The 18,863-nt window shown below is 57.6% G+C and overlaps 8 protein-coding genes across 8 annotated transcripts; 4 read left to right on the top strand and 4 right to left on the bottom strand.

Annotated features, from left to right (window-relative positions):
• Positions 1–210: 210 nt before the first annotated feature.
• PG986_006548 (glycosyl hydrolase) lies at positions 211–3,330 on the bottom strand (the record flags this gene model as incomplete). Its single annotated transcript, XM_066842770.1, has 9 exons — positions 211–713; positions 1,089–1,280; positions 1,359–1,460; positions 1,608–1,821; positions 1,899–2,136; positions 2,210–2,303; positions 2,364–2,909; positions 3,021–3,158; positions 3,240–3,330. 9 exons carry the CDS (start codon positions 3,328–3,330, stop codon positions 211–213), a joined length of 2,118 nt encoding a protein of 705 aa, XP_066702632.1.
• A 1,042-nt stretch (positions 3,331–4,372) lies between these two features.
• PG986_006547 (uncharacterized protein) lies at positions 4,373–6,917 on the top strand (the record flags this gene model as incomplete). Its single annotated transcript, XM_066842769.1, has 3 exons — positions 4,373–4,806; positions 4,894–6,482; positions 6,544–6,917. 3 exons carry the CDS (start codon positions 4,373–4,375, stop codon positions 6,915–6,917), a joined length of 2,397 nt encoding a protein of 798 aa, XP_066702631.1.
• Positions 6,918–7,185: 268 nt separating this feature from the next.
• Positions 7,186–8,217, bottom strand: PG986_006546 (uncharacterized protein; the record flags this gene model as incomplete). Its single annotated transcript, XM_066842768.1, has 2 exons — positions 7,186–7,477; positions 7,592–8,217. 2 exons carry the CDS (start codon positions 8,215–8,217, stop codon positions 7,186–7,188), a joined length of 918 nt encoding a protein of 305 aa, XP_066702630.1.
• Positions 8,218–9,278: 1,061 nt separating this feature from the next.
• PG986_006545 (uncharacterized protein) lies at positions 9,279–11,071 on the bottom strand (the record flags this gene model as incomplete). Its single annotated transcript, XM_066842767.1, has 4 exons — positions 9,279–9,715; positions 9,815–10,036; positions 10,112–10,856; positions 10,928–11,071. The coding sequence occupies 4 exons, from the start codon at positions 11,069–11,071 to the stop codon at positions 9,279–9,281; spliced, it is 1,548 nt and encodes a 515-aa protein (XP_066702629.1).
• Positions 11,072–12,599: 1,528 nt separating this feature from the next.
• On the top strand, positions 12,600–13,854 carry PG986_006544 (uncharacterized protein; the record flags this gene model as incomplete). Its single annotated transcript, XM_066842766.1, has 2 exons — positions 12,600–13,121; positions 13,183–13,854. The coding sequence occupies 2 exons, from the start codon at positions 12,600–12,602 to the stop codon at positions 13,852–13,854; spliced, it is 1,194 nt and encodes a 397-aa protein (XP_066702628.1).
• Positions 13,855–14,165: 311 nt separating this feature from the next.
• On the top strand, positions 14,166–14,515 carry PG986_006543 (uncharacterized protein; the record flags this gene model as incomplete). The annotated part of the gene is made up of 2 exons (XM_066842765.1): positions 14,166–14,197; positions 14,287–14,515. 2 exons carry the CDS (start codon positions 14,166–14,168, stop codon positions 14,513–14,515), a joined length of 261 nt encoding a protein of 86 aa, XP_066702627.1.
• A 682-nt stretch (positions 14,516–15,197) lies between these two features.
• On the bottom strand, positions 15,198–15,572 carry PG986_006542 (uncharacterized protein; the record flags this gene model as incomplete). Its single annotated transcript, XM_066842764.1, has 1 exon — positions 15,198–15,572. The coding sequence occupies one exon, from the start codon at positions 15,570–15,572 to the stop codon at positions 15,198–15,200; it is 375 nt and encodes a 124-aa protein (XP_066702626.1).
• A 657-nt stretch (positions 15,573–16,229) lies between these two features.
• On the top strand, positions 16,230–17,227 carry PG986_006541 (uncharacterized protein; the record flags this gene model as incomplete). Its single annotated transcript, XM_066842763.1, has 2 exons — positions 16,230–16,855; positions 16,924–17,227. The coding sequence occupies 2 exons, from the start codon at positions 16,230–16,232 to the stop codon at positions 17,225–17,227; spliced, it is 930 nt and encodes a 309-aa protein (XP_066702625.1).
• Between the last annotated feature and the right edge of the window lie 1,636 nt (positions 17,228–18,863).

The raw sequence follows: 18,863 nt of genomic DNA, 5'->3' as shown, positions 1-18,863 counted from the left end.
TATTATGAATGAAATAACACGTTGTCATTCTATATAAATCATTTGATAACAGTCGCATTGGCCCAAATGGTCGTCCACCCTGGCCAGTCTCTGGGGTGGCATAATACCATACCCTCTACCCTTGGACATAGATATCAAGAAAACAAACCCGAATCGCAACCGGCAGTGTTCACCCTATAATCCATACATACTCCAGTATCCCGACCCAATCTAATCGCGATCCCTCGAAGCGCCCCGGGGGAGTGACACCGCCGAACCACCCGAGCCAGTGGTCGACGCAAGGCGAGACGCAGTCATACCACTGCTGCCACCAGTCGACTCCCCGGCCGTCGACATGGCGTAATTCCCATTCGGCGCCGCGAACAATGGCGAGCCGGCCCGCGCCGGCCTCCAGGGGTCGTCCATCGCATCCATGTCCATGGCCGGCTCGGGCGCGCGGGTATCCCGCAACAAGTACCGGCGCGCCAGCCAGAGCAGTCGGCGGTGCTTGTGCCGGACGAACTCGGCCTTGGGCACGCTGAAGACATCGTGCAGGTTCTCGAGGGAGAGCTCCCGGGTTTCCTCGACGAGGAAGTACACTAAGACCCAGGCCAGGAGGGTCAGGCCGCTGAAGAGGCCGAGGGAGCCGGGTGGGGTGAGGGCGTGGTCGTCGCTGATGCTGTGGTTGGGCATCATATGAGTGTCGGGCCGGTACAGAAATGTGATAAGACACCCTACTCACCGCGGGAAGAAGATGGACAGTAAGCCTGCAAAGAATAGGTTGACGGATATTACGCTTGCGCAGCCCTGGTAACGGCAAATCGGAGTCAGCGGACGTGCTTATTTCATGTCGTTAACCATGTTTTGGCGACGTGTGCTTACAATTTCTCTGTGGGATAGTGGAAAGCTGATTGATGGTGGGTGTTAGTGCCATACAGTGCTCGAACAGAGGCCCAGGGGCTTCTCGTGCTCTTGTAACTCACCTCTCGGATGCCAACGTGAATGGTATTGGACCTAGACCTGGCGCGTATACTGCAGCATGGACTACGTTTGCCAGATGGTTAGTACCAGGTTTCGTCACGGGGCTACTGTAATCTGGTGTTTCTTACGATATAGCAACGTAGCCACCAAACGCACAGTATTCGTGGTTACGCTCTCGTGATCGTACGGCATCGGGAACGCGTAGGCGGCCGCCGCCATGAAGAGGCACATGAGCGGGAGCGTCGAGATGAGCCACTTCCGCCTGCCCAGCGTGTCGATGGTCTTGATGGCCGGGAGCCCGCAGAAGAAATTGACAGCCCCTTGGTAAGTAGCCGCAAATGTTAGATCTCAACGGTACGGTGCGTATGACATCGTACGACGGCGCGACATGAACGTACCAAAGCCGAAGCTCAACCCGAGAGCGGTGATGAGCTTGACATGCTCGACCTGCTCATCCCCGGTCTTCCTTCCACCTCCGCTAAAGGATGTAAAGAGTGTTCCTACATAACTAATATGAGTGCCAGTGCTCAAGAACATGTGAGCCGTAGGTGTAGTTACCAGAGTAAAAGGCAGAAACATTGACTACGTCATATGTTAGCAACGCTTGATATCGGCACGCCACACAGTAAATGCTTCTTTCTACTCACTGCCACAGAGCTGCTGGGACAACGCAACCGTCGAGGCGCTGATCAAGGCGTTGCGCAACCGCTTTTGGGTGAACAGGTCCAGGAAACCGCCGGATAGACGCTTCGTGGCATTCGGCTTTTCTTTGGCGTCTTGCTGGGCCTCGGGAAGTTGCTGCATGCTGTGTTCCTCCTCGATCGTCTTATGTAGGAGGTATATGTCCTTTAGGGCAAGCAGCTACAAAAGGGCCTCGCCGTCAGTATCTCACACCTTGACCAGGGGGGGGTAAAACGAAGTGAGACGTCGGCAATTACCTCGCATTTCCCTCTAATCTTCCTCAACTCCTGGTACGCCCTCTTCGGGTTAAAGTTCTTACTCCCAACTCTCATGTAGTACCTGGGACTCTCGGGACAGGACCAAAGGACGAAGAGCAGAATCACGGCCGGGACAGCAGGCGACCCGAGCATCAGGCCCAGGACAATGTCATCGACGCGGATGGTAGCCGCGAATATGAGGTTCAGTAGTAAGCCGATCATGAGACCGCAAGCAACCCTTACCAACGGACGTCGTTAGCGGAAGACACCCGTTCCGGGATGATGGGGAAAAGGGGAGAACCGGAACTTACCAAAGCTGCCAGGCTAGGAGGAAGGAACCGCGCCAGAACCGGATGGCGGTCTCGGAGGCGAGGATGGGAGTACTGACGGCTTTGATGCCCATACCTGGAGGCCGAGTTAGTCTTCGAACCCTTGCTGGGGAAGGAAACCCGACGATGCACGCACCAATCCCGTTGATGACCCTGACCGCGATGAGAACGCGCCAACGATCAGACCGCCGGTCCTCGCCCCGGATGAGGGGGACGAGCCCCGAGGCCAAACAGCTGGCCAAGATCAGCGCGGCGGACATGGCGATGGCCCCTCTGCGCCCAAAGTGGTCGTTGACCGGCGGCGCCAGCCAGCACCCCAGCCCCGCGGCCGAGAACCAGGGGACGGCGTTGAGGCCGCCCAGCGCCCACTGCTCGGGCACGGGCAGGGCCGACGAGGTGGAGGTGGAGTTGGAGGCAGCATCGGTGGAGATGCTGCTGCTGCTGTGCGATATACTGGCCGCGCCGAGGAGCTCGGGGTACAGCGAGGACGAGTTCAGCGAGGCCTGCATGAGGCCCTGCAGGAAGGCGGAGAGGCAGACGGCCGCGGTGACGCGCAGGATGTTGCGCTCCGAGAAGAGCTTGTCGCGCTCGTTCTTCAGGGCCTCTTTCTCGTCGTCCGACAGAGTCACCTGGAGCGGGCGGCTCGCGTACTCTTCGTCGCCTTGCGCCACTCGGTCGTAGACTGATTCGGGGTCAAAGAGTCAGTGATAGTCTGCAACGCCAATGCCTAGGGATTCCCCGTCCAGCGTCGGCCTGGCTGGCACGATGCAGAAACCATCGGGAACGCACATACTTGCGGCGTCCCGGGCCACGAAAGCGGCGCGGACGAGCTTCTCTACGGCCTCGCTACTCTCAGGGCCGTCCTTCATCCCCAACTGGGCCCGCGCAAAGTGACGCGCGTCCTCTCTTAGCTCATCATCGTTCAAGAGGGCTGGATCATCATTGGTTAGCATACTCGGCGGGAAGATTCGATCCAAAGGGGAGGACAGGGGTAATGGGAGTCACAACAGACCTAGACTGTCCGGGACTTGACCACGGAAGGTCTTCCTCTGGCCCCGATCGCCATTGGGTTGTTCGAATGCATTGTTTGAATATCCGTCCATGTCTGTAGGCAAGGTGAACACAATCAACTAGATCCTCTTGTCACGAGCTGTAGGGCCTGTATTTGAGGTACTATTAGTTCCTAGTCTGGCTCCTAGTTTGGCCCACGGAGAAATAGTCATTTAACATTATTTCAAGTGCGACATCGACCGGCCTAGGCACGCGGATCGAGACGGGCCCCCAACAGGCCCTCCCAGGCTTCCGAGTAGATCCTCATCTCCTTTGCGGCTCGCGCCACACACACTCCTACACGCCGCCTGCAGGAATACGAGAATACGGCTGCCTCGGGCCCCCTGGACGCCCGGGTAGAGTCATGGCTGGGCTTTGCTTGGCTGTAAGGCTCGCGGCGTTTCGCCGCTCTTCAGGCTGACCACCACCCCTTTCACCATGGATTGTTTTCTTGCGGTTTTGTTGAACCGGGTGTTGTTCGCCGATCCTACTTTCGATGGGCATCTTCTATGAAATAACCCGAGTCCGAAGGGGCCAGTGGGACAAGGCATTCTTTCCGTCCATGCTCCAAAATGTAAAGTGTGACTCCAGCCGTGCCCAATTCATATAGGATCAAGCAGGCTGGGATGCAAAGCTCAATCCGGGCGGCAGGCAAGCCACACGCCCTTGCCTGGGCGCCCTCGGAGCCTAGACTGCCAAAGAAGAGGCTCGAGGCGCAAGATGACGTTAGAATGAAACCATGTGTCTGTTGCCTACGCATGTCGTGTAACACGCCAGGCTGAGAAGTAGGCTGTTCTGGCTAAGTAGATATGTATGTACTGGTATCCCTGATTACAGCAGCCAAGAACGCCCACGGCTCAGAAAAAGGAAGCCCGAGGAGGTCTGCGTGCCCAGCCGGGTCTATTTCCCCAGCAGTAAGCGATGGCTGAACCCATTCCCTGGTTACTCCAGGGCACCTGGGGATGATTCCCCGGTCCCCAGTTCAGACCCAGTTCACCTGTCTGATATAGATTGTAGAACATACTCCCCACATTTTGCTCGTTATCCTATATTCCTTTCAGCCTAGCACTGCTTCCAAGCCAGCATCAATGAGCCATGGCGACAGGTATAGAGATTATCGGGGCTGTCGCCGCCGGCATCGAAATAGCCAAGTTCAGCAAAAGCCTCGTCGGGTTGATTACGGACATAACGAAGGAGTCTTCCGAGATTGAACATTCGCTCCTCCATACCAAGGCCACGATAGAGGGTGTCGCCAGGGTTTTCGAGAACGTTCAGAAAGTCATCCAAGTCCAAGAAGTAACGGAATCGGACAGCCTGGTCGCCATCGTGTCGGACTCTGGTCAATACTGCGCCGGCCTGCTGAAACGGATCCAAGACCAGCTGCCCGAGCTGCCCGAGGACGCGGGGCTAAAGAAGAGAGTCAGGGCCGCCCTGACGAAGAAGCTCAACGGGAAGGCCATAAAGGAACAAGTCGGGTTTCTGCGCCACTACATGCAGATAGCCCAGCTTGCTGTGAGTGCAATCGAGTCGTACGTATCGCGCTGACACGCGCATTCATCTACATCTGAGCTCTCAATCCGGCGGCTTGCTAATGAAAGATGAACATGGTCATGCAGTCGGCAAATATTGCGAATCGATGCCAAAATCGACCGAATGCGCAACGTGCTACTGGAGCTCCCTGCCGCACCCCCTTACAGCCCCGGAAGTCTCGAGCACATCGACTACGATCGCCTGCGGGGCACCATTGACAAGCTCCGCGAAGCCGCCACGACGGAGACGTCGATCTACGATCCCGACATCCAGTCCATCTTTGCCCGCGGCGGCGAGGCGGTTCGGGTCTCCTCATCGGATATCGACGGACTTCCCTCCGAGATCCAGAAGCTGCTGATGGAAGAGCCTCCGCCGGCACCGCCTCAGCACGACATGGTCAACGACTTCGAGGCCCGCGGCATGCTCCTCAAGGCGGCCAATGTGGACTGCCCGCGGCCGGTGCCCTACGAGCAGGAGATGGAGCACGAAGAAAGACGAGCCGACATCTTGCTCCGATGCGCCACGGTCCGGCGCCAACGACGGGCCCTCGGCATACTCAACCACCTCTGGGACTGGGAGTCGCAACAGGAAGACACCAGCATATCGCCGGAGCGGCTGGCACGGCTCGGGTCCAAACTGGCAAGACTGTCACTTGACAGCCAGCGGCTCGGGCACTCGACCGAGCAGCAGCGGGCGGACGACCGTGAGAGGGCCAGCGAAGTCCTCAACCGAAGCATGGAGGTGTTGATGGCGAGCATACAAACGCTGCGGCCGTTTCCTTGCGATAGCATGCTGTCGGTGGGGGAGCTGTTCATCCACCTCCTCAAGGAAAACGGCAAAGCCAACTACGCCTCGAGCGTCAAAAGGGTGCTTCCACAAAAGCTCGGGAAAGAGCTCAAGGGTGAAATGGGCCCTCTGCCTCCAGATTGGCCACGCAGGTTCGAAGCGTCCAGGTCCAATGCATTGGAATGGTGCGAACCGGCCAGCCTCGCAAAGCTGGACGGGACGCGGCTGGGGAAGAAAACCGTAGGCGAACACCCCGATGCCGTCAATCTGAAGTTCGACGTCAGGTCCCCGGATTTTCACTTCGACGGGGTGGTCGAAGGCATCTCCCCGCTTCACCTCGCTGTCATATACGAGGAGAAGGACGTCGTGGCAGAGATGCTAAGCGAAGTGGAGGACGTTGACGTGAGGAGTCTTGACCAGTCAACCCCACTCATGGAGGCTGCAAGGAGCGGGAATGCGGACATTGCGCAAATGCTGCTGGACCACGGCGCCTCGGTCGAATGTGTTGATGCAAAGATGCAGCGTACGGTACTCCACTGGTGCCAAACCTCAGACGCACAGAAAGGAGTGAGCGTCGCCAAGCTCTTCCTCCACGGCCACGTGAACTCGCTCCTAGAGCAGCGGGACATCGACGGCAAGACCGCACTCTACCTGGCCTGCGAGACGGAAAACAGGAAGATGGTCGAGCTGCTCGTCCACAGGTACCAAGCCAACGTCTGCGTGGCCGACCAGTACGGCAAGACCGCCCTGCACCTGACCGTCGACTCGAACCCGAAGGACCGACTCGAAGACCGGCGCCGGATCGCCCGGATCCTGCTCCAAGGCGGCGCCGACCCAGACACGTCCGACAGCCGCGACCACACCCCCTCTGCGCCGCCTCGTCCCGGGGGTACACGGACCTCGTCGCCCTCCTCCTCGAGCACGACGCCGACCCCAACCGACCAGGCCAGGAAGGGCAAACCCCGCTCATCGCGGCGACGAAACGCAACCACGCCGGGGCCGTGCTGGCGCTCATGCGGAAAGGCGCGCGCCCCCACCTGACGGACGCCAACGGCCGCAGCGCGCTGGACTACGCGCGGCGCAGCCCGACGACCTCGGACATCAACCACCTGCTCCGCCGCAGCTCGACCTCGTTCCAGCGCAAGAACAGCCGCGTCTCGGTGCAGAGCGCGCCGGCGCCGCGGATCAGCCCCAACGCCATCACCGCCGGCACTACATCTGCACCTGCGGTGCTTCCGACGCCAGCGCGGACGAGCAGCATGGCCGGTGCTGGGGCTCTCACGCTGCCGTCGACCTCTCAAAGCTTTGGGCGTCGGTCGCTTGACGCGGTGTTTCGGGGATCGAGCAGCCGGCGCACGCCTGGATCGTAAAGTCCTTTTGGGCGTCCTGGTACTACTTGATCGAACATGTGACGGAAACAATATGGAAAAACGAGGTATGAAGCTGAAGCTGAAGGCATTTGACGATGATGGGTTCTGATTGATTGGCAGTGAAACTAATAAATGACGAAGTTGCTTACGGTTACCAATGCGAAGCCGACACCAAATCATGGCCCACCATCCAAGCTCAGCGCGTGTATTGAAACCTCGATCTCACACGCTCTGCTTGAGGAACTTGAGAACCGTGTCCACGAGCCACTTCTCCGCCTCCCCGGGCGGCTTCTCGACGCGGTGGTCCGCGTTCGGGATGGTGCCCGAGAGGTCGCTCGCGACGCCGGGGCGGCACAGCGTCTTCCACTGTTTGACGAGGCCCTCCTTGTCGACCGAGGACGGGACGTACTCGTCGTTGCCCGAGTGCAGGATCAGCAGGGGCTTCTCGAACCGCTGCCAGAACGGCCGGGCCTCGTCGGCTGTGTAGTCCGGGTCGAAGTAGTTGTCGCCGCCGCTGTGGGAGCGCAGGATGCTGATTAGCAAGCACACGATGCAAGTTATGTGCGCGCAGACGCGTAAGTTGATCAGCTAAAGTCGGGGAGAAAAGAAAAGGAACTGGTGAACTTACTCCTTGGCAGCCAGAGAATAGAATCTATCCGCAGAGATGGGCACATCGAAAATGCCGGGCGGGATGCTCCCAGCCGGCATGCGCTCCTCCCCTTTCCCCTCGGCAATCAGCCCCCGCGCCTTCTCGACCGTCTCGTCCAACTTGCCGGCCCCCATCTCCATCAAGAGGGCCGCGCGATCGCACGCGGGCGCCTGGAGGATGAAGCCGTCCACGGGCGGGACGTCGGGGTACGCGGGGGAGACGTACTCCATGCAGTCCTGCGTGCCCGTCGAGTGGCCCATGAGCACGATCCTGCGCTTGCCGAGAGAACGCAAGTAGCGGACCAAGGCCGCGATGTCGGCCAGATCGTCGGACAGGCGCTTGAAGCCGAACTGGGTGTACGAGCTGCCCAGCCGGAATTCGAAGAGAGAGTAGCTCAGGTCGGCTGCATTGCCCTGCTCGGAGAAGGCCGCGGAGAGGGCGCGCGGGTAGTACACGGTAAAGGGCCCATCGCCCAGGCCGCCGATGAAGACGAGGGCGTTCTGGGCGTCGGCGAGGCCGGTCTCGAAGGCGGTGTTGTGCGGCGTGGGCGACTCGAACCGGTGGACGGTGGTTGGGAATGTTGTGCCAGCGGCTGAAGATGACATGGTGAAACGAACCAAGCCAAAAGCAAACAGATTGCTATGTACAGTCGGGGGCGTTGGACAAGGGACTATCGTTGGGGTGTCAAGTGCCGTATTTGCTTGCTTGTGCGTCTGCGGTTGCGGTTGCGGGTGCGGGTGCAGTGTCAACCTGTCAACGTCAGAATTTGGGGGGGGTTGCCCGCTTGCCCGCTTGCCCGCTCCCTAATTCCCAGCGCCGAATGCCCCGATCGTTGCCCCTCAGGCGCCCCACGCATACCCACCCGTAGGGCCACCCTGGGGGCCCACCCTGGGGGGCCACCATTGGGGGCCACGATCACGCCAATGCTCTAGTGACACACTGTCATCTTCTAGCCGTCTTACCCCCAAAAGTCAAATTCAACTACGATCTATCAATGCGGCAAACTCTTGGGATCAAATGCATAAGCCGATGGTGTCTCGTGCCATCTCTCTCTTGAATGCGATGGAGGAAACAATTCGCGGCTCCTATGCAACCAGGCACTCTCGTTTATTACGCGATGGCAACGTGAATCCACAATTCCAGCTGCCGCAGGGAGGCACAGAGCGGTACCCTGCTTGACCTCAACCCGGCCAAAGACGACAGCGTCCAGTTGTGGGCTGATAGATGGCTGGCAATCCATCGTGGGCTGCCTGGCCACTGACCCATTGGCGTGACTGTCATGAGGCTTGTAGGAATCCGTGCCACGGTCCCTTGCGCCAATACGCCAAGCTACACAGTGCCTGCTGTCGGGAACATGCACCGCTGTGCAGGTGGGTGCTGAATCCGGAGAATGTGCCAAGTCCCGCTACAAGCAAACAATCCCCCAATCCCTCAGGTACGGCGAGCGCGATTCTGCACGGGCGGCTGGCAGGAATCGTATGATGCTCAGAGGCGGATATAGCACGTGGGTCAATCAGATCGGTTTTGTAGATTCAGTCTCGCCATTGGCTGCATGCGCAAATGCGATGCAGGAAGCAAACAGAAGGCACCGTGGCACAAAGGAGTTACTGGGAACTAGCAGGTATTGGACTGTATTCTTCGCTCAAGCTGTAACTCCCTCCAGCTTTCAATCCAGTTTCCGCACATACTCGACAGGCCCAACGTACTGCTTCCTCGCCCGGACGGCGTAGTAAGCCAGCGAGCCGACGACCGAGGCGCCCCAAATCAGGATATTCCAGTTCATCAGGTCCGGCGTCGGGTCCGGCGACGGCGGGAAGAACGAGAACACGAACGCGAGGACGAGGAACATCATCGAGACCACGTTGACGAACAGCCCCCACCGGCCCAGCGAGAACTTGCTGGGGAGCAGCGGCTTGTTGGTGACGCGGCGCCAGAGGACACAGCCGATGCTGCACATGTAGCTCGACAGGATGGCGGTCGTGCCCAGCGAGGTGAGCGTGTTGAAGGCCACGGGGGAGCCGATGGCGATGAGGGACAGCAGGATGGTGAAGATCAAGGTCGTGATGATGGAATTGACGGGCAGGTTCAGCCGTGGGTAGACATCTAAAAGAGAAAAGAAAAAAAGCATCAGTACATTGTCAAATCCAGCTGGATCACCACCACCGGGTCACTCACATGCAAACCAGCTCGAAAAAGGCATACCCTTGTCGCGGGAGAAGGCCCAGAGCTGCCGAGAGGCGGTTGCGCCTTGCGTCAAAAGCCCGGCCACGGTCATGAAGATGATCAGCACACTCATGGCCGTGGCACCACCGTGAGTCCCTGTGGTGTTATAGAACATGGCAATAAACGGTATCCCGGTCGCCGAGTCCAGGATGTCGGCCAGGTTTCCGAGCGTAGAGCAGTACGTGATCAGCATCACCCATCCTACAAACCGAGTGACCTCCTGTCAGCAAGTCGTCACTAGTAAGCGAATTTAAAGAGAGAGAGAGAGAGACGTACCCAAAGTGCCGTTTAGGAGGGTCGTCGCGATCATGGATCGTGGGAGTGACCTCGAGGCATCCTGCAATTCTTCCGACATGTGCACGGCGGCATCGGCCCCGAGGAGAGGGATGATACCGGCGTTGATGCCGATCATGGTGCTCAGGCCGAGACTGCCCCAGCCTCCGCCGTCGTTGAACGTGGTGAAGACTTCGGATGCCGGGGACCGGGGCGCCAGCACCCACAGGGTGACCAGTATGGCGATGAAGCCCAAGACGTGGATCGAGAGCAGGCCAGCCTCCACCAATGGCAGCTTCCGGGCCAGGACGATGTTGAAGAAGACGCCAAAGGCCGCCAGGGCGATGGCCAGCAGCGTCCCGTGCCACGGGTGCGGCTCGTAGCTCGCGTAGTTGAGCACGAGCAGGCCCTGGATCTGCGTGCCGGCGATGTAGCACGTCGACGCGACGAACGTCTGCCAGGCCAGGACGCACATCCAGCCCATGATGTAGCTCAGGAACTTCTGGTGTTTTCGAGGGGCGAACTCGGAGACCCAGTGGTACTGCCCGCCCGTCGTGGGCGCCATCGAGGCCATCTCGGCCATCGAGACGTTGACGAAGAGGAAGCCGACCCAGGAGACGAGGTACATCCAGATGTAGCCCGCGGTGCCGCCGTTGGTCAGGCCGAGGACGCCGACGCCGAATATGGCCTCCCACGACTGCATCAGGATCATGGTGAAGCCGAAGATGGAGATGAAGCGGAAGTTCCGCTGTTGAATGCGACCGGCAGCAGGGTCAGTTTAGGCAATCGCGGTTACGGCAAGAACTGGACTTGGCTTACCTTCAACTCCTGGGTCTTGCCCATGCGCGTCATGTCCCGGCGATCTTGCGCATTGCCTTCCTCCGGGTCGGCCAGGTCGCTGTCCAGCTCGATGTCGACCGCGGCGTCATCCTTGGTGTAGGGGGCCTTGCTGTCGAGCGCCATCATGAGAAGTCTCCGTGGACGGCTAGGGTAAGGGATTCAGGGTAGGAAGGTGATAGATAAGGGACGGCACGTATGCTCAGTCAGTAGTAGGTAGAGATACGAAGAACATGAGTGGTTTCTAGAAGGATTCAGGCCTTTCTTGTATCGCAAAGATCCCTCGCATCGTAGCAACAGGTCCGGGAGCGGAGAAAGGCAAGCCACCTGCCTGTAAGGGAGGCGAAGGGCAGGTCTGAACTGCCGAGCCCTTTTGCAGACTGACGGTTCAGTATGATGCATGCATGGAGTTGGAGAACTTGAGACATTTTTGGTCCGCGGCCCGACACAGTGGGAACTGCTGAGGAGTGATGAGTCGAGCTGGAGGCGAGAGCCGTCCATACAGAATTTTCGATACTACCAACCTACCAGCCAGCCTGTCGGAGGGAGGATGCAGCCAATATGTGCGCCGCCTGTCACTTGTCAAATGGCCCCGAGGACCCCTGTCGTTCGGACGGGAACCCAACGGGGCTTTCCCCGTTTCGTCCATGGCATGACTGGGGATGGTGGATGGCAGGCTTCCCATTGGGTCGTGTCAAAAGCGGGTGTCGATCTCCCCTGCTGGTGACATCTCGCTTAGATAACCCTTCCGAGCCTGAAATTCGGGCCTGGAACCAGCAAAACAACAGCCAAGCAGCATACCGTGTCCCAGACTGTGGTTTGATGGCCGACTATTCCATGCAGACTGATGGTCCATTGCAGTTTGCCATTCAACTCCGGCCGCCCACGCGAGCCACACGAAACCTCGCCACGGGGCCTGTTACTCGAACATGTCTAAACGCCCTGCAGTCTGCTGCATTGGGCTGTTTCCCTTCCATAATTATCTCACATATCATTTTGAAGCCACCGAGACTTCCTCCCTCCCCTGCCTTGCGTCTGAGCTGCCGATGGTGGCGGCGCCATGGCTGATTCACGGGCCTTCAGTCTTCTGTCCAATCTGGCCGGTGGCAGTTCAGTGAAACCCGACCAAAAGGAAAGGGATCAGCGGTGAATGCAACTGTCATATTAGGACATCCTCGCAGTCATTTGCCTTCGTTCCTTCCCCATTGTCATCCTCCACGGCTCGTTTGGCTCTCGCGACCGTTCGACTGCCTATCAAGCGACCCGGCACAGCGGCACCACCCTCTAAAGATAATGCCAACAGCGTTCCAACCTTACCTCGATTACACGTTTATTCCTTGTCAATGCCACCTACAACTACACCTACACCTACACCTACACTTGATGCTGATGGTCAACATTGACCCAACACTCGACATTTGCGCCGCACACGTAACCATGATGTGAATTCCAGGGAGATAGTATTATAAACCGCACGTTACCATGCCCCTTTTCTTCCATCTTACGTTCGATTTCCGACCGGCCAATTGCTTCGTCTGAACGCATGAGCAAAGGGATTGCTGGGGAAATCATACGAATTCGCAAACAATCTGACACCGCATCACCAATCCCAGGTAGAGAGCGATATCTATTATGGCCTCCTCTGCTATGGGTGATGACGATATCACCGGCTCCCCCACGGTTCTCGCCAATCACCGAGACCGATCATGCCGGATACATCTGGATCGTCACCATCATCGGTACTTCCTACACGGCGCTCTCCTGCTTGCTACGAGCGTGGATCAAACACCGGGTCTACGGTTGGGACGACGTCCTGATCGCCCTTGGTACCGTGTTACACCTGGCCCAGTCCATCGCCGTCTGGCTAGGCCTCTCCCACGGGCTGGCGAAATCCAACACCGTCACCGCGCCCGCCGACGGCGCGGCCGCGAGCAAGGCGTGGTTTGCCGCCGAAATCTTGGGACTTGTCGTCCTAGGCCTCTCGAAATGCTCGGTGCTCGCGTTGATGCTGCGGGTGTTTACCCCCGAGACGGGCATCACGTCCGGATACCGTGCTTGCCTGTTGTTGACCATAGCCAGTGCACTCTGGTGTATAGCCTCTGTCATTGGAATTTCCGCCAACTGTAATTCGATGACGATTCTCACACCCGAAAGCAAAGAGCTATGCCCGGGCCTGGTAAGGATCTCGAACAAACCCCAGAAACCGGCAGTGGCAACTGACACCGGGTTACACACAGTATGATCGCATGTTGGGAATCACGATCCCAGACATCGTCACCGACGTTCTGATATGCTCCATACCCCTATTCGTAACCTTGCCCCTCAACATGACCAAAGGCGTCCGTTTCCACGTCTCCCTGGCCTTCAGCTTCCGCCTCTTCGTCGTCCCCCTCGCCGCCCTGCGCCTCTATTACTTCGGAGACGCCGCGGATGCCGACGACACGCAACTGTCCATCACCAACAGCCTTCTGTTCCGGCAGGCTGCTCTTGTTGTCTCGCTCGTGAGCGCGACCATACCGAACCTCCGCACCTTTATGAAGTCCCTGAACACGGGGTTCCACCTGCCGCCGCTGGCCGCCGAGGAGACGCGCGGGTTCGCGCTCAGGACGTTTGGGGGCAGTACCATGATTAATGGACACAGCAACGGCAGCAATGCTGGCCGCAGCAACACGGGCAACGCCAGCAGAAAAGGCAAGTCTCCCGCTGTGTCGAGGAGCAGCCAGAATCGAGAGGAGGCGCAGGAGGAGGAGCTATCGCTGCGCCCGGACGGAGTACACCACGAGGCGCGGATCACGCACGTGCGGTGCCCGAGCGATGCGGTGTCTGAACAGCCGAGTCACCGGTCTGGAAGCCAGGAGCGCATCATCACCAAGCGGGTGGAGTGGAATGTACGTCACGACACTGGATGACATATTTATCGTTCTGGGTTAGGTCCTCGGTTTTGAAAAAGGTTATATCACCTGCATGAGAAATAATTTCTTGTACGACGATACACTGCAAGCAGGCACGGCTACATGTTGGTTTTCCTCGAATCCACACTAGGATACAGGAGAGGTTGCTTCTATATCTATACACATCTTGATACCTACTGACTCAAACCACGTTAAGGGTTGAAGTGGGCTTTGGCGTCTTCCTCCACGACGAGCGGATCAAGTTTATTCATAGGATATGGCCGGGGTGTCTCCGACTAAGTTCCCCTTGTTCTGATCATTTCGACAACATGGAGCTTTGCTCGCGCCGGCTCGATGCCTGGTGTGGATGCCAAGTTCCCGCGCTCTGTTCAACGTGCTACGATACATATGCCAGTGATATGTCTGCGAGTAGGAATGACGTCAAGTCAGCACCGACGTGCTCCATTTCTACAACGTGAGCACGGCGTCCTCCAAGTCGGGTGGTTCTCGGTATCCAGTGCAGTACGACCTGGACGCCGAGCTGACCCCGACGGTCCAAACCTACGTGCCCGAGAACAAGGAGCAAACCCTCCTGTGGTCCCCCTCCGGCGCCTCCCTCTCCCAGCTGGCCGGCCCCAGCTCGGGAGTGACCGGAAGACGGCTTTCTGCATCTTGGTGACGTGTTCAGTATGGCGCCGACGTATCGGTACGACGCGAGCGAGCCGGGCGAGATTATGCTGCCGCGGTGGGTTGTGCGGATGGAGTCCGGGTTCACCTACCGGAACCGTAAACGGGCGCGACGTCGGGCTTCTCGGGTGCTGTCGGGCGATGGGAACGTCCTCGTGAATCAGTTCCTCGTGCCTGCATGTGTTACGGTCTCCGAGACTTTGCAGGGACTGTTTATGATCAGGATGTCCGAGAATCCCGGGTCTCGGAGAAAAACAAAGCTAACAATAATTTGTTGGGGTCTTATAGTTATGGCTGCTGGAACGCCTGGCATATCATGACTCGACGTACTGAAATTATTTCTTGAACATATATCGTAAAAGCAATAACAAATTCTATCTGACATAGCCACATTGCTTCTTATGTTTAGCCAGTGTCGACTTTGGAATGACAGAGGTATGCGCGGCCGGCCATCTCTCTCTCCTCCCTTTTTAAATCAATTGATTCGAGAGAAATAATATTTTATACTTCAAGGATCTTATAACTGGAAAACAGCGATGCAACTCTAGTCTTAGCTACATAAGTCTCATATTATCCCTTTACCCCTAAACCTGTCCGCGTATGCCTTCGAACTCATACTATCCACGAGGCGCCAGTGCCTCTGATGCGTCCAGAAACGGTCTGAAGTTATCTGGTCACTGTACCCAATCAACTCTCTTACCCTCAACAAGCCGGGCAGTCTGGTGTTCTGGGAATGAGGCATTCTCGAGTATATTTCCCGTCTCCTGATCTCGCAGCAGAACAACGTCAAGCTCCAGCTCCGTCAGCACAGATAGACCCCGCAGAACCGCCAAAGCCTCGCGCAGCCCATCCTGGCCGTCCACCGGCACCTTCACCATCTCGAGATCGCCGAGGTCTAGAGAGGATGCGTTCGAGGGGCTGGATGGTACTGCCGTTGGGTCTCTAGAAGAAATAGACATGTGTGGCCTTAAAGATTTCGTTCGTTTTGAAGGATCTAGGTTAGATATGGAAGCCGTTTCGAGCCCATAGAGGTGCGTTGTAATGCCCATTTTGTAGCAGTGGTATGTTAAGCACGTCTTTGGAGCCATACGGACTGGTCTTACGTCAATCATGACCCGAAGACAAGGACAAGTAAGCACTACCCGTCTCTGCTCTGGTCATGTTGTTGTTTCCGTTTGTTTCATGGGTACTTATGTACAGAGTATTGAGGCAAAAATACGTATGAACGCAACATGGTTCACTTCAGTCGTTTCAATCGCCCAGCAAGTTTCTGGTTTCGTTGGCCCTGCTGAAGTCCAATTAAGGTGCTCAGACCGTTCGTTCGGGCTAGGCACCAGGTCTGTTCACAGCCTCACAGGAGCGTTCGCACGGGCTTTAGTTTGCTGGGCGGTTTGCGGGCTGACCCGAGACCAAGCGAGGAAGAAGCAAAAGCAAAAAACAGGGGTCCAGGTCCCCAAAAGAAAGTCCGGTGGGCCTACATACAGTGACAACCCCAAAGGACCAAAGCCGCTAAAAACAAAATTGGCCATCGGTTCTGATCGGAACCCCGACTTCGCCTTTGTCGCAATCAAATCTGGCCATCCCTCAGTCCTTCCAACATACGAGCGAGCGTCGTTCGACTCTGGACACTAGCACACCATGATACCCCGGTAGACCAAGAGAGTCTACATACTTTACTCCTCACTCGGACCCGCCCATCGATCGCCATGACGCACACGCCACTCCTACGAGCCCAACTGCGACAGCGCGCAGCCTGCGTGCGACTCGGCCGATTATCGCGACAGCTTTTCCCTCCTACTCAGCGCCGACCCAACGCGACCTCGAGCGCCCATGGCCATACAGCGGAACCACTACACACCAAGGTTGCTGAAGTGCATACGGGTTATTTCGAGAATGTATTTTGTCGGAGTTCAGAGAGGAACAGACCACCATCACGATCGTACGCCACTTCCGCGCCGACGAAATCGCCTGCGCCGGGTGGAAAAAGTACCGACGCAGCAGTACCAGAACCCCCTCGTCGCGACAATGCGACGGCCACACCCACAAAAGCGAAAGACACGGTGAGGAGGGACCCCGTGCCCGTGCCCGTGCCCGGCGCCGTCGCGCCCTTGCCCATCTGGCAGCGCCTCGGACCCCTCACGCGTGGCGCCGAGGCCTACGCCCGCGCCCAGCGCCGCCGGCCCTGGGTCACCCAGGTCGCCACCATGCTGGTCATCTACCTCTGCGCCGACATCAGCGCCCAGCAGATCAGCGGCAAGGACGAGCACGAGTACGCGCGCACGGCGCGGTCGCTGACCATTGGCGGGGTGGCGGCCATTCCGGGGCACATGTGGTATGTCTATCTGTCTCCCCCTTTGGCGCATGAGGTTCCGGTAAGCTAACCGTGACATATCCACATAGGTTCGTGTTCCTGTCGCAACACTTCAACTACCCGTCCAAGGTGGTTTCCATCGCCGTCAAGGTCGCCATCAATCAGGCCGTCTTCACGCCCGTCTTCAACACGTACTTCTTTGGCTCGCAGGCGCTCTTGTCGGGTGATTCCCTCCAACAGGCCTGGGACCGCGTCTGCGCGACGGTGCCCGTCAGCGTCGTCAACTCGTGCAAGATCTGGCCCGCCGTCACGGCCGTCAGCTTCGCGTACCTCCCGCTCGAGTACCGCGCCCTCTTTGCGGGGTCGTCGCCGTCGGCTGGCAGACGTACTTGAGCTTCTTGAACCGGCAGGCGGAGGCGGCGGAGGCGTTGGCCTTAGCTACGATGGCGGACTCGCAGAAGGAGGGAGGCAGGGAGCATTCGCGTATGATTTCTACGGGTCGCCCGGCGCAGAGTGCAGATAGCGGCGCAAGCGGGCGAGTTCGCATGGCGGCTTAATATTCACTCCCGTCCATGCAGTTTCATTGTGCAATTAGCCATGCCGCGCGTGTGGACTACAGTTCAGCGCATATATTTAGATTTGTCCGAAACGCATGTCATTTACAAGGCGTCCGGTAGACGGGTATGTCTCGAGACAGGGAAAGGCACGGCGTTTGACAAGTTCCTTGGGCTACATACATTATCAATACGGCATAGACTTGTATGTATTCACATCTTCTTCCATCCTCCCCCCGTTCCTTTTCTTTATAATAATTCGACTGTCCGGAGCAATTGCCTTGTAGGTAGTCGTGGTTATATTTAACTAGACGGAGGGTACAGCTACCTAGCAGCTGGGTCTAGCCTGCAGCAAGCCCAAAGGGTTTTGCTTCTAGTTGCTTCTGGCAATGGCAAAGCCAGGGCTGCTCTCTCCTGTCATTCATCTTAGGTACTTCTCACCCCTCTCATTATGGTATCTATCTGGAGCGAAAGATCAAGCCAAATGAGTCTTCAAAATCTAGCCTTCCTTCCCCTTCCCTTCCCCACTTCCAGGATCGAAACCTCTGATATGTCAGATGGTCCGATTGAAGTGATGGGGTGAGCTCTGGATGTGTTGCGCAAACCTCTCACTTGCAGGCATAGCCGACTCAATCGACGAAAATGGCGGCCAATGTGTGCGATTGCACCGCATCGGGGCTCTCTCCATCTGCATTGCCATCACGGGCTGCGCCTCTTTCCCATTGGCAGACCTAGAGACCTAAGGACATGCTCGAGAGGGAGTTGGTTCTACCCCAAACAAGCCCCGATGCAATTGCCCGCATGCGGTGGTCGCACTGCGCGGGCCGTGGTGTGTGTGTGTGTGTGTGTGTACGAACGGAAACTCCAGCTCGAATGTTCCTCTGTCCGACACTCAGCCCTCCCTAGGACTGCCAACCCTTACCAAGGGAGCAAAAAACCGCACGAGGACTGGCTTGTCCCGCCCTTCTGCTCTGCCCTTGCATTGCCAGAGATTTACTCGCGGTGGAAGCTATGGCGGAGCACTCTTTTGAGGGTAGGATTGTCTCGTTGTTTCGATGAGCCACTTGACCGCCAGCTTGTGTTCCAGCCTGCCTTGAAGAAATGGCAACAGTCTGACAGGCCTTGTTGATCACTGATATGGATCCTTGCCTTGTTGCTTCAGCTCGCATGCAGATCGTATTTGCAGGCTGGCCAATTAGAGCTGGGGCTGCCTTGACAAACAACCAACTTCCATATACCTGCTGCATTGCATCGTCGCCCCGGTATGGACGACGCGACCGGGACACAGGCTGAGGAGCGAGGAGCCGTCCAGCCTGATGGCGAGAGTAGAATCCCGCTGCGTCTTACCCTCTGTGTCCCCCCCAATTGAAGAAGTGACAGGCAGCTGGGTTTCTTCTTCGTTCTCAATCCTTTCGATTGCTCTCTTTCTTTCAGCCCCTCCTACCGCTCTGACCAGTGTCAGTCTCCTTCTCGTC

Source organism: Apiospora aurea, assembly GCF_038362705.1.
Source record: "Apiospora aurea strain CBS 24483 chromosome Unknown utg000004l_segment0_segment0, whole genome shotgun sequence".
Classification (NCBI taxonomy): domain Eukaryota; kingdom Fungi; phylum Ascomycota; class Sordariomycetes; order Amphisphaeriales; family Apiosporaceae; genus Apiospora; species Apiospora aurea.
Note: the sequence above shows the minus strand (reverse complement) of the source record. Positions and strands in the feature narration are given on the sequence as shown.